This window comes from Lissotriton vulgaris, chromosome 8, assembly GCF_964263255.1.
Source record: "Lissotriton vulgaris chromosome 8, aLisVul1.2, whole genome shotgun sequence".
Taxonomy (NCBI): Eukaryota; Metazoa; Chordata; class Amphibia; order Caudata; family Salamandridae; genus Lissotriton; species Lissotriton vulgaris.
Window position 1 is genome coordinate 117620672 of NC_141696.1, and position 14030 is coordinate 117634701.

Here is a 14030-nt window from a genome sequence, read left to right on the forward strand (position 1 = left end):
TTCTTGGTAGCTTTGAGCTACTTTACTTCCTGGTTTTCATGTTACCAAATTTTTGGGGTCATTATGGGCATATTTATTGCTTTTTTATATACCGTGGGACTCCCACTCCAACGACGGGGAATGATTCAGGCATGGGAATCTATGAAAGACACCAATACTGGAGAACCACATTCTGTAGTAGAAGAGCTCTTCACACACTTGACGTCAAAAGAGCTTTACTTTATTACATTGAGAGGGCTAAACCTTTTAGAAAGACAAACCAACGGTTTGTAGTTTTCTCTCCACCTCATAAAGGAAACCCCATCTCCAAAGCTGGAATTGCCAGGTGGATAGTCAAATGCATTCAAATATACTACCAGAAGGCAAAATGCACATTAACCATTCCACCTAGAGCACACTCAACACGCAAACTGGGGGCTTCCATGCCATTCTTAGAGATCATTCCCTATGAAGACATTTGTAAAGCAGCGACATGGTCTACTGCACACACCTTCACCAAACACTATTGTGTAGACGTGCAGGCAAAGCTACAGGCTTCTGTAGGCCAGGCTGTTCTTAAGACACTTTTCCAAATCGCTGCGACAGATACAGGTGACCACCCAAAGGGAGACACTGTTGTATAGTCTATGCAAAAGTATGAATTCTGCAGCTCATATGCCTCGAACGGAAAATGCTACTTACCAGTAAGCATCTGTTCTTCGCATGTAGAGCTACAGAATATCCTACGCCCACCCAGAACCTGTATTTGTTCCAGTGTTATCTTACATAGATACATTCACATGGACATCTTTACTGTTTCTTACAAACTCCAACATTTCCCATCATGGAGAAAAACAATCTGAGGATGGAGTCGATGCCCATGCGCGCTATCGTCCAAGGGAGGAGTCACCTATCTCATGACTACAAAAGACTTCTTCCAAAACAACAACAAGGTGCAAGCATCCTAGCCCAACACCAGATGGCGATCTATGCAAAAGTGTGATATTCTGCAGCTCTACATGCCAAGAACAGATGCATACTGGTAACTAGCATTTTCCTTTTACCCCTACCTAGATGAATGGCTTGTAGAATCATTGTCTCAACAAAAAGCTGAAAATGGTAGTCAAGCAACTTCTTCAATTCTTTAACTCCATCTACTCAACATTTGTGCTTAAAATGTATTCTGTTCTTGGTACAAATCATTCAGTACCTAAGGTATTTGCTGAATACAGTATAGCCACATTAGAGAACAAGTATAGCCATCTGAGGAGAAACTTTCTTCTCTGCAAGAGAAATGGTGTATTTTGCAAACTATTAATTGTGTTACAGCATCAGACTTCTTCTCTTCTGGTCTCGTCATGCATCTTCATAATACTAAAAGTAAAGCATCATGTGACACCCCTTCAACAGTCTTAATTAGTGTAACTAGATGTGTAAAATGCAGCTGACACAGCAATGGGCTTCTCTAATAGAGTGTGCATTACATTCCTGTGGTTTTCCACAGGATATACATCTCTGTTTGCTACGCTGGAGGCAGACTTTAGATTATTTAAGATGCCTCTTGATACTGCGGTGACATAGGACCTGTGCTGAATGTCCCTTTTGATTGTATTCATTGAGACTGAATATGGCTATATATTTTTTTTATATAGTTTATCTGATTTGTCAAAAAAATATTTTTGTAGCTCATTGTCTTAATCCCATTTTGTATGGCCTTGTCTCTTCTTTTGTTCGATGTTATGCATTTTATTTCAGTAAATGATACCTCGATGTTTGTTGTATGTGAATGAAACATTTAGGGAATGGGTTAAGAGTGGGCCTATGATGTACCAAGACAATAGGTGACCAGAAAAAAGGAGAGTATCAAAAATATAATTTTTATTTTTGTTACAAAATATTTTTTTAATAGATTTGTAAGTCTTTTATCGTTTTAAATAAAGAGAAAAAGGACAAAAAATAACATCAATAATATTTTTTGATGGACCTGCTATTTCTATCTTGGCCTATGTTGTAGGTACAAAATGAATGTATGATTGATACTAATGATATTCACACATAATTAATCATTCATACACGGCCTAATGATGCAACATAATAAGGCATTTCACACATGATGTTTATAATAATCGACATAAACGTCAATGGTAAATTAGAATCAAGATAATGAATTTAATACATACATTATTTTAAGCAATCAAAGAGTGTGGTCATGGCTAACGTAATTCGTATCTCTACGCCCGTTTCGGTGGTACGCCTTCATCAGGTAGCCATGTTTGTCTAGTAAAATCTTAATAGATCTAGTATATCATCTAGACGTAGAGCTTGTGTTGATACTGATAGCAGCACTAGTTATAAAGGAATTACCTCTGCGATATCTTTAATAGGAGGATCTTCTAGGTCAACTGATGTGGCTGTTGAACAACCAGTGAGGCATTAAAAGGCAAGTTTCATGGAGCGGTTAAGACACAAGCGATAAGTTCCTATTAACGATATCGCAGAGGTAATTCCCCCTGTTTTATTGCACTAGGATGTCACTTTGAAACACAATTTAATTGTGAAGAGGAACTGAAAAAGGTTGAGGGCAGGATATAGTGCTCTGGGCTCCAGCAAAATGTTTCATTGATGGGTTATGGGTCCCATAGTTACCCACATTTGTCCCACACATCAGGGATACATGCGGTAGCACTAGTTCAGAGGTCTGGTGTAAAAGAAAATCTACAGGCTAATTCTCTGAAGCACCCTTCAGTGAAGTATTATTTGAGATGACTTAGGATGCTGTTGTGCTATAAAAAAAAAAATAACATCAACTGCAAAAAAATAGTAATGAAGTTTGCAAGAGTTTTGCTTCCATTAAAGGTGAAGGGCCAGATGTACGACGCGCAAAATAGCGCCTTGCAAAATGTGAGTTTTATACGTCTCGCAATTGGCGAGGCGTTATTTTGGATGTACAAAAGTGTGTATCACACTGTTTGCAATTCTCAATGTGGTCGCAAATTAAGAGGCTAATGAATATTAATGAACCTTTCTCAATTTGCGACCCCATTAAGAATGGCAGGCCTTCCAATTATGGTGGCCTGCTGGGCACAGCAGACCACCATATCTGGGACTGCTTTTAAATAAAGCTGTTTTTTAATGCATTGGATGCATTTAAAAAGCAAATTAAACATTTTAGTTTCATTTATTAAGGGCAAATAGTGGTCCCTGGGACCACTGCCTGCCCTTAAAAAAAAGATTTTCCCCTGCATTTGCAAAGGGGAAGGGGTCCCCTGAGTAGTCCTTCCCTTCCTCGAATGCATTACCATCCTCTTGAAGAGGGTTGTAATTTGCAAGTGTTTTTCGACCTCAATTGAAGGAACAAAAAACATTCATACATGGGCTTGCGCTCGCTATTAGGAAGGGAACGCCCCTTCCTAATAGCGAGTCGCAAAACCTATTTAGCGAGTCGCAAATAAATTACGACTTGCTAAATAGGCTTTGTACATGGCCCATGCTGTTTTTGCATGCGCAAACGGGTTTGCAAACCTCTTTGCGCATGCACAAACGGTCGTACATCTGGCCTGAAGTCTTTCATTTCTTAACAAAGTAGCTGCCCATCCGTTTTCCATTCAATTTTATTTCTGTCATGTTTCCTTTTTAATGAGCATTGACAAAGCCTATTTGGTTTCACCATGTGATACAGGGCGCTGGCCTATTTGCTCTCCTAATGTTTTTTTCTCCCTCAGATGACCACTGTGCATGCACAATAATGGTTCCCTAATTTGGGATACTTTTCCTAAGCTTTATGGCAAGCCATCTGGAAATACTTTTCAGCAGCGGCCATTGGGCATGCGCATGTACACCAGTCATCTTGCAATGTTTCCTTTAAAGCTTTTTATATTCATTTCAAGGTAACCACAGCATTTGTACTTGTGTGCACACTAGGCAGCCTAGTTTTAATGATTAAAAAACCATTCAAAGATATGGCCTTTGGGGAAACAAAGTGTGTTGGGGACAAGTGGGCACATTTTCATATAGTATAGCTAAAATGTTAGCAGTGGAAGAATACAACTGATCTACTCAAACAGTGAGGCTGAATTGCTTCTTGAGCAGAACAAGTGCAAGAAGAGGGTGGAAAGCAGCTGAATCTGACGCATTGAAATGAGATAGATAAGCCATCGAGTAAGAAGTAAGGAGGAAACTCAAAGGCTCCTCTAAGTCTAACTTTTCCTTCTAATGATTTTGTTCTCCTGCTTGCTTGATAATCTAATTTACTGTACATACTATTCAAAGTTCTTAATCCTTGTTTCTTACATTTATTGTAAAGAGAATTATTTTAGGCTCTTGACACAGTTGGAGAATTTCGAGCTATCAATCTCTAACCATAAATATTTTCTATGATGTCTTCCTCCAGGATACCTTCGATTCAGAAGTGAATGCCATCAAATTCAGTCCTAATTCAAAGCTGCTGGCCACAGGAGGCGCTAGCCGAAAAATCGATCTCTGGGATATCGTAGGAGGTACAAGCTTTAGAGGCTTTGTTTTTTAGAGGCTCTACAAGCGTTAGAGGCTATGTGAATACCAAAAGTTAAGACTTCCTGTATTCCACAGAAGGTATTTAAGAGTCCTAAAGTTAGGAGTCCTAACTTTACTACTCCTAAACTGAGAAAAATCCTAACTTTAAGACTTTGGGTATTCACAGAAGGCATTTAGGAGTCCTACAGTTAGGACTCCTAACTTCTGTGAATACCGAAATGAGTAAGTGCCTTCTGTGAATACCAAAATGAGTAAGTGTGTTCTGTGAATACTAAAATGGTAGTATGTTTAGGATTACCCCAGTATTGGAACTTTCATAGATTCCCATGCTTTGTATCATTCCCCGTCGTCGGAATGGGAGTCTCGGTAACAAAAATACCATAGCTGTAGGTACAAAAGACAATGGAAAAAGGCCTAGGCCTCATTACCTTTTGTAGCATATCACCCTCTTTGTGTAAAAGAGACCAAACTTTTGGCCTCAGTCAATCAGAAGTGCCTCACCACTTAGAACCTTCCTGAAGGAACCTCAGAGCCTCAGATTTTCTACCGCACGTTGTGCTAGGGAGTCTCCATTGAGCTCTGCTCAACTTCTACTCTTCTACAGGATTTCATCAGGTTTTTTCACCAGTTTTTTCTTCAGGATCTTTAGGATTCTTCTCAGGATTGTTGCTGCCTGACAGTATGTCGGAGATTGAGAAGAAAAAAGCGCTTTTCAAGCCTTGTTCCTCCTGTGGCAAGAAAAGGCTGTTTGTGGAGGATAAGCATGAGAACTGCATCTATTGCCTCTATCCTGACCACCAGGTAGCGAAATGTGCAATCTGTCGCTCCTTTTCTGCCAAAACCCTCCGGGACCGTGAGGGTAGGCTCCTGACATGGCTGCAAAGACTTAAATCGAGGAAGGATACTGTCTCCAGTGACAGTGAAGATGCTGGATCGATGGCTTCTACTAGAAGGTCAGTGAAAAGGGGTAGGGGTTCCCCTTCTTCTTCTGTAAGTCGATCCTCTAAGGCCTCAAAAAAGACCCCCAGTGAGTCTGAGAGCCAAGGTCCCAGCAAATCTCCTCACGGAAGTGTAAAGGAGAGGGATGGACCTTCTACGCAGTCTACTGGCGCGAAGACTTCCACAGCCTTCAAAACGCCTCAAAGCCAGTCTTCTGAGAGGACTTCTAGGTCCTCGACGACCAAGACGTCGACAGCGGGAGTCCCGTCGACTAAATCATCTACGGCTCCGTCAACTGGAGGTTCGTCGACGACGAGACCGTCGACGGCGGAGAAGGCGCCGACGACGAAGGTACCGGCTTCACAAGTGTCGACGAAGGAGCCATCGACGACGAGAGCCCCGTCGACGCCCAAGATCCAGTCGACGGCGAAGGACCCGTCGACGACGAAGACTCAGTCGACGACGAAGGCCCCGTCGACGACGAAGGCCCCGTCGACGAAAGCCCCGTCGACGACGATACCAACGAGGGCGACGACGACAGTGTCGACGACGAGAGTCCCGTCGACGACAATGACGACGGTGTCGTCGACGACGGTCTCGTCGACGAGGGCGTCGACGACGACTACGATGACTATGACGACGGCTGGTGTGTCTACAGTCTCATCGACGACGACGTCCACGACGCCTATCTCGACGGCGTATGTACAACCGTCGACGACGGAACCCACGATCTTGGCCACAGAAAAGCGTATCACCATTTCTGTGACGCGGATCACACCTGAGATGACTTCTCCAAGGGCAGTGTCCCCTCTGCTACCAACAATGCTCTTGCAAGAGGGTCAATCAGAGGAAGATGACCAAGATGCATATAGTTATGCCAATAGTCCTTCGCAACTATTTGTCAAATGCCAGGACACCGACTCAGAGGGCGAATACACCCACGAGGAGCATGATCATGGTCAACATCAACAACAGCACTCTGACCAGGGAATGGTTTCAGTGCCAACATCTTTCCTACAGGATCTACATAGGATGCTACAGGACTATAAGTCTAAGGCCAGTAGACCTTTGCCAAATACGTCAACACCTGCTACGCCTTCCACGACTCAGGCGTCATTGGTGCCACCTACGCTCTCGGCTCCAACCTCTCCACAGCCTCAAACAGCCGTCCCTCAGGATTCCTTTGGGGTACCAAGATCACATGATGTTGATGAATCCTCGGATGAGGATCAACATTCGGATCACGTCTCTATTCCCGACACGGAATATGATGAGTACATTATTGACCATCCCGCATCGCCAAATCCGGACCCGGCGGACTCCCCGCCAGTAGATATTGGAGGTTTCCATCAGCTAATGGAGAGGGCGGCGGCAAGATTTAAGTTAGCAATGCCTAAAGTCACCACGGATTGCTTCTTATATGACTTTAAAGAACCTTTCCAGAAAAATGCCAGATCTATTCCGATTGTGGATCATGTATGGAAAGAGGGCCTAAAGACCATGACACACCCGGCGACGGTGGTGCCGGTGCTACCGCGTCTGGAAAAGAAATATAGAGCAACCGATGATGCCCCAGCGGCCTTGACAGGTCATCCGAAACCAGACTCTGTAATCTCGCAGGCAGCGCAGAGGAAATCGCGCAACCCTTCAGCACCGCTGACAACTCCTCCGGACAAGGAAGGACGGAGGTTAGATAATGTGGGGAAAAGATTCTCAGCGATGGCGAGTTTGCTGGTGCGAGCAGCTAATGCCTTAGCCATCCTGGGTAGGTACGACCGTCAACTCTGGTGCGATGTCTCCCCGTACCTGGACCAGCTACCTCCTGAATCTATGTCAGAGGCAAAGAAAGTGTTGAAAGAGGGAGAAGCGACGTCGATGGAAATAATCGATTGTGCAATGGACATTGCGACTACGGCATTTCGTTCACTAGCTGGAGCGGCAGTGCTCCGTCGCCAAGGGTGGCTTAAAGCTACTTGGTTCCGACCAGAGGTCCAGAACAAAGTGTTGGATCTTCCCTTTGATGGTGAGGCTCTATTCGGCAAACTTATTGACGACACCCTGCAAGATATTAAAAAAGACACAGAGACCGCTAGGTCTTTAGGAACACTTCAGTACAGGAAGTCCCCCTTCAAGGGAGCCAGAGGCAGGGGTGGTACGTATAGAGGATCCTTCCAACAACGGTATTCCAACACAGGATCCGGTTCCCAACAGCACCGCCAATCTTACCAACAGCGGCAAGGCCAGTCTACCAACTACTCCAGGCCTTACAGTAAAGGAAAGCAGGGTGCGCGAGGACGAGATTCGTCCAAGCGCCAATAGCGGCCTCCTGGCTCTTCCTACTGGACCCTCCTCCAGGAAATCATCAGTTGGAGGCAGGGTCAACAAATACCTTCACAACTGGTCCCAAATAACATCGGACCGTTGGGTGCTCAACATCATTCGGAAAGGGCATACCTTAGAGTTCACTCAAGTTCTGCCACCCAAGCCCCCGGCAGCCACTCCTTCAAAACACCAGCGTCTCCTTCGGCTCGAGGTTCAACAAATGCTCCGAAAAGGGGCGATAGAGCCAGTTCCATCGAACCAAAGAAACCAGGGATTTTATTCCAGGTTCTTCCTGGTGAGGAAAACGCTCGACAAGTGGCGTCCCATTTTAGACCTCAGGGGGCTAAACACCTATCTCATCTCTCTGTCCTTCAGGATGGTGTCCCTCCAGGACATCTTGAAACTAATCAACCCGGGAGATTACATGGCCACACTCGATCTCGAAGATGCCTACTTTCATGTTCCGATTCACCCAGCACACAGAAGGTTTCTGCGATTCACAGTAGCCAAGAGCCATTACCAATTCAGGGTTTTACCCTTTGGACTCCGTTCAGCCCCAAGGATATTCACGAAAGTTCTGGCTCCAGTAGCGGCTTTCCTGCGGAGGCACAAGTTTCAAGTCTTCCCCTATCTGGACGACTGGCTGCTGAAGGCTCCGTCCAGAGAGGCAGCGCTACAGGCGGTTCAAGCGTGTACCAATTTATTCCGAAACCTGGGTCTCACTTTAAACGACGAGAAATCTTGCCAGATCCCGTCCAGAAGAGCCCGGTTTCTGGGAGCCATCTTGGACTCAAAGCTTTCACGAGCTTTTCCTACTCTGGAAAGGAGGCACAAGTTACAGACGATGGCCCAAGACTTACAAACAAAAAAGTCTCTTTCAGTTCGCCGCTACAAGTCTCTGCTGGGAGTAATATCGTTGTGCATTCCACTGATTCCCCATTGCAGACTGAGGATGCGTCCCTTGCAGGAACAACTGGACAATCAATGGCGGCAAGTCCACGGTTCCTTCGACGACAAAGTGGCGATCACTCCGGAAATGAAGAATGCGGCCCTATGGTGGACAGACCTAGACAACTTGTCCCAAGGCCTATCCTTCGCAAGCGACCCGTCTCCACAAGTGATAACGACGGATGCGTCGTTGGAAGGCTGGGGAGCAGTGCTGCAGGACCTTCATGTCAGTGGTCATTGGTCACCCCAGGAGAAATGCCTCCACATCAACCTGTTAGAACTCAGGGCGATACGTCTGGCTCTGCAATCGTTTCTTCCTCTCCTGGAGGGTTCACAAGTGCTTATCAGGACGGACAACACCACGGCCATGCACTATGTGAACAAGGAAGGAGGGACCAGATCGCGCCCATTGTCACAAGAAGCCCAGCAGATTTGGGAATGGGCTATCCGACACAACATGTCTCTGATGGCGGAACACTTGCCGGGCGTCCTTAACGAAAACGCCGACAAACTGAGCAGGTCATCCTCGGTCACCCACGAATGGGAGTTGAATCAAGACATTTTGGAACAAATCTTCAGCCGGTGGGGAAGACCGGACATCGACCTTTTTGCCACCCCGACCAACAACAAATGCCGGTCTTACGCAAGCAGGCTTCCCCATCCAAATTCTCTGGGAAATGCCCTTCTGATACCCTGGTCGAAGACATTTGTCTACGCTTTTCCTCCCATTCCTCTAATACCACGACTAATCAAGAAATTCAAGATGGAACCGTGCAGGATGATCCTGATAGCCCCGGCTTGGCCGAGGCAGTTCTGGTTCACGGAGCTCCATCTGCTGTCGATCGCTCCTCCTGTACCTCTCCAAATTCTGCCGGACCTTCTCACGATGTCCGAAGGACAGATTCTACATCCAGACCCTCAGTCGTTACACCTGACTGCATGGCTCCTGAGCAGCGAGAATTTATGAACCTGCCATTGTCTAAAGAAGTTAGGGAGGTTTTGTCCCAAGCAAGGGCCCCTTCCACTAACAAAACTTACCGCCTTAAATGGAAAAGATTCTGTTGTTGGTGTCGACAGCAACACATTGATCCATTCAATTCCAAACCTCATCAGGTCCTCCCATACCTACTGTCCTTGGCCAAGTCTGGTCTGGCCCACTCATCAATTAAAGTCCATTTGGCTGCTTTGTCACGATTCAGGAGGACGGAATCTGGACCTTCATTATGGTCTTCAAGGATAATCAAACAGTTTCTTAAAGGTCTGTTCAGGGTCTATCCACCGGTGAGACCACCTCCACCAACGTGGCATTTGAATCTGGTCCTTTCTCAACTCATGAAGGGCCCATTCGAACCAGTCCATCGTTCTGACATCAAATACCTTTCGTGGAAATTGGCTCTTCTCCTCGCTCTCACGTCGGCTCGGCGTGTAGGGGAGTTACAGGCCTTGACCATTCAGGAACCTTTCCTTCAATTCAAAAGGAACACTGTCATCATGAGGACTAACCCTAGGTTCATGCCAAAGGTCCCCTCGGACTTCCATTTGAATGAACCGGTCATTCTGAAAACGTTTTTTCCTCAGCCTTCCACACCGGCGGAAAAAGCCTTGCATTCACTGGATGTACAGCGATGCTTGAAGTTTTACTTACAGCGTACTAAGGATTTTCGAAAATCTACCCAACTGTTTGTGGCCTTCGGGGGACCAAGTAAAGGCCTTCCACTCTCCAAACAGGGTGTTTCAAGGTGGATCACAAGTGCTATATTACATTGTCACAGGGCTGCTGGTAAGCCTCTGACTGGAAAGATACGAGCGCATTCCACAAGATCTGTGGCTTCCTCCACAGCACTCTTCGCAGGGGTGCAAATTAAGGACATCTGCAGAGCTGCAACCTGGAGCAGCGTCCACACTTTTACCAAGCACTACTGCTTGGATTCTCTGCAGCAGGAGGATGCAGCAGTTGGACAGGCTGTCCTGAGAAACCTCTTCCACTAATGGTGAGCTTTCCTATCTTCCCACCTTCCATTTTTCACATTTTGTATCTAATGTCATGTTGTCTACTGCTATTATTTACGATGCAAAATGTGATTATCTTGCTACTGCTTACTACTCTGATACAAAGCATGGGAATCTATGAAAGTTCCAATACTGGGGTAAGAAAACAAGTTACTTACCTGTAACTTTAGTTCCCCAGTATTGGTAACTTTCATAGATTCCCATGCGCCCACCCACCTCCCCGGGGAAAGCTCAGCCTACAGCACAGATGGTGTCTCAGTACACAACGGCTACGAAAATCTGAGGCTCTGAGGTTCCTTCAGGAAGGTTCTAAGTGGTGAGGCACTTCTGATTGGCTGAGGCCAAAAGTTTGGTCTCTTTTACACAAAGAGGGTGATATGCTACAAAAGGTAATGAGGCCTAGGCCTTTTTCCATTGTCTTTTGTACCTACAGCTATGGTATTTTTGTTACCGAGACTCCCATTCCGACGACGGGGAATGATACAAAGCATGGGAATCTATGAAAGTTACCAATACTGGGGAACTAAAGTTACAGGTAAGTAACTTGTTTTCTTTTGCCTAGTCATTCTACCGCAAAAACACGCGTCAAACGCGTCACCCGCATTTTGCGTGATGACTCGCTCATCCCCGGAAGCAACCCCGTTACCGGAGTGATTCAGATCCTATAGTCCTAGCTCTCTACCTTTTGGTTTTGAAGAAAGGGTCATCCAGAAACAACATCTTTATATTATTTTCAGGGATCTAAAAACAGCATTTGATCTAGTCCCATGAGCTAAACTGTGGGAGACTGTTCAAGCTATGTGTGTCCCTACATCCCTACTTAATATTTTAGTACGTTGACACATGGACACCTTTGCACAAGTCAGGTGGGGACAGCAAGGGGAGCTTACTGAGAGTGTCATGGCCAAACGAGGGGTACGCGAAGGCTGCGTGCCAGCCCCTACTTTTTATTTCTTTATACTGAATGATGTAGTGGCTTCCATGGAACAATGGAAGGGGGATGCACTGATGATAGCTGGCCGTGGAACAACAATACTGCTTTTTGCAGATGACCAATGGGCTTACAGACCATGATAGATCGCTTCTCTGAGTTCTGCAGGGAAAGGGGCCTGGTAATGTATTCGGGCAAAACAACATTTATAACTATTAGTCTCCATGGGACTTTTAGGGTCTCTATGAATTTGGAAGATACCAGTTTGGGGAGGGTAACAGAATTCAATTATCTGGATATTTGGCTTTCCTCCAAAATGACCTGACTTCCCCAAATTAGGAAGAACACCCTTAGCCTAGTCCATTATGCAGCAGTTATTTTAAGGTTGTACCACTCCTCCAAAACTTGGCAGGTCTTTTGGCACGAAGCATTTTATCAGGCAGAGGCAGTGGGGGTGCCCTGTACCGGGTGAACTATGGGGTCATAAGGGCCTTGTGATCTTAACTACTGGGAAAAATATCTTCCTAGATTAATCTTGAACCTAGAAAAGAGTATTCCCGTTCTCCCACTGCATTGGGATACTGGCATGAAAGCATTTGCATACAAGGACAAGCTTAAACCAATTGAATATTGGTGTAGATTGAGAACTACCCTGGCTCTTGACGGGTATTACTGTGCCCTTAAACAGGTAGTGGCCTTTGATAAGGAAAAAAATATTAAATGGCTGACTTCTGTTAGCTCCCTCCTAACTGAAATGGGCCTAGGAGATATCTGTAAGCACCAGCAAATACATTTGTTCATTGGACCCCTAGTTGCTGGCAGCACAAACCATCATACTTGTTAAGTACTTTTCCGTCTCCTACTGCCTCTTTGTGTTACCTTTCCTTCTCCCTCTGCTTCTTTATGTTACTTTTCTTTGTTCCTCTACTTTTCCTTTAACTTCTGCTTTTTATGTTACTTTTCCTTCTTCCTCTGCTTCTCGATATGACTTTTCCTTCTACCTCTGCTTCTCTGTTACTTTTGCTTCATTCCTCTGTTTCTATAGATGTTACTTTTCCATATCCCTCTGCTTCTTTGTTATTTTTCTTTCTTCCTCTACTTTTCCTTTAACCTCTGCTTTTTTATATTACTTTTCCTTCTCCCTCTGCTTCTCTATATTACCTTTCCTTCTTCCTCTGCTTCTTTGTTACTTTTCTTCCTTTCTCTACTTTACCTTTAACCTCTGCTTTTTTATGTTACTTTTCCTTCTCCCTCTGCTTCTCTATATTACTTTTCCTTCTTCCTTTAATTCTCCGTTACTTTTTCTTCTCCCTCTGCGTCTGTTACTTTTCCTTCTCCCTCTGCTTCTCTATATTATTTTTCCTTCTTCCTCTGCTTCTGTTACTTTTCCTTTTTCCTCTGCTTCTCTGTTACTTTTCCTTTTTCCTCTGCTTCTTTATGTTACTTTTCCTTCTCCCTCTGCTTCTCTGTTACTTCCTTGTCCCTCTGCTTCTCAATGTAACTTTTCCTTATCCCTCTGCTTTTTTATGTTACTTTTCCTTCTCCCCCTGCTTCTTTGTTACTTTTCCTTCGCCCTTTGCTTCTTTATTTTTCTTCTCCCTCTACTTTTGCTTGAACCTCAGTTTTTTATGTTACTTTTCCTTCTCCCTCTGCTTCTCTGTGTTACTTTTCCTTTTCCCTCTGCTTCTCTGTTACTTTTCCCTCTCCCTCTGCTTCTCTGTTACTTTCCCTTCTTCCTTTGCTTCTTTTTTTACTTTTTCTTATCCCTCTGCTTCTATATGTTACTTTCCTTCTTCCCCCGCTTCTCTGTTACTTTTCCTTCTACCTCACTTGACCTTCTCCCTTTGCTTCTTTATGTTACTTTTCCTTCTTTCTCTACTTTTCCTTTAACTTCTGCTTTTTTATGTTACTTTCCCTTCTCTCTCAGATTCATTTTGGTACTTTTCCTTCTCCCTCTGCTTCTCTGTGTTACTATTCCTCCTCCCTCTGCTTCTCTGTTACTTTTCTTCTTCCTCTGCTTCTCTATGTGACTTTACCTTCTCCCTCCCTCGGCTTCTCCGTTACTTTTACTTATTATTAGGTGCTAGCAAAGTTGAAACTTCAACCACGAAGTGTGTGAAATTCGGAAAACTACAGCCATTGTAAAGATGAACTCACTAACCGACGAGCGCGGATGACTTCATATTGCAGAATGCGTAGCTAGTGGGACATCCTGCAACTGCAAGTCGTAGCTGCAACTTTCCCATGCTCACTTGAGTAGAAGGTGCTAGGGGCCTGAGGACAGAGGATGGTCCAGGGTTATGAAATCTCTTGAAATAGGGGACGATGCAAGGAATAGGGGAAGGGAGTGCACTCCAGCTAGGGCATGGTGTGAATGCAACACTCCGAG

At 44.9% G+C, this 14030-nt stretch overlaps 1 protein-coding gene across 1 annotated transcript in view; it reads left to right on the forward strand.

The window, feature by feature from the left end:
- ATG16L2 (autophagy related 16 like 2) overlaps positions 1-14030 on the forward strand; it is a 579847-nt gene that overhangs the window by 306429 nt on the left and 259388 nt on the right. The window contains exon 11 of the mRNA XM_086933798.1: positions 4370-4475. Within this exon, the coding sequence (XP_086789924.1) occupies positions 4370-4475 (106 nt within the window). The remainder of the gene's footprint in view (positions 1-4369; positions 4476-14030) is intronic.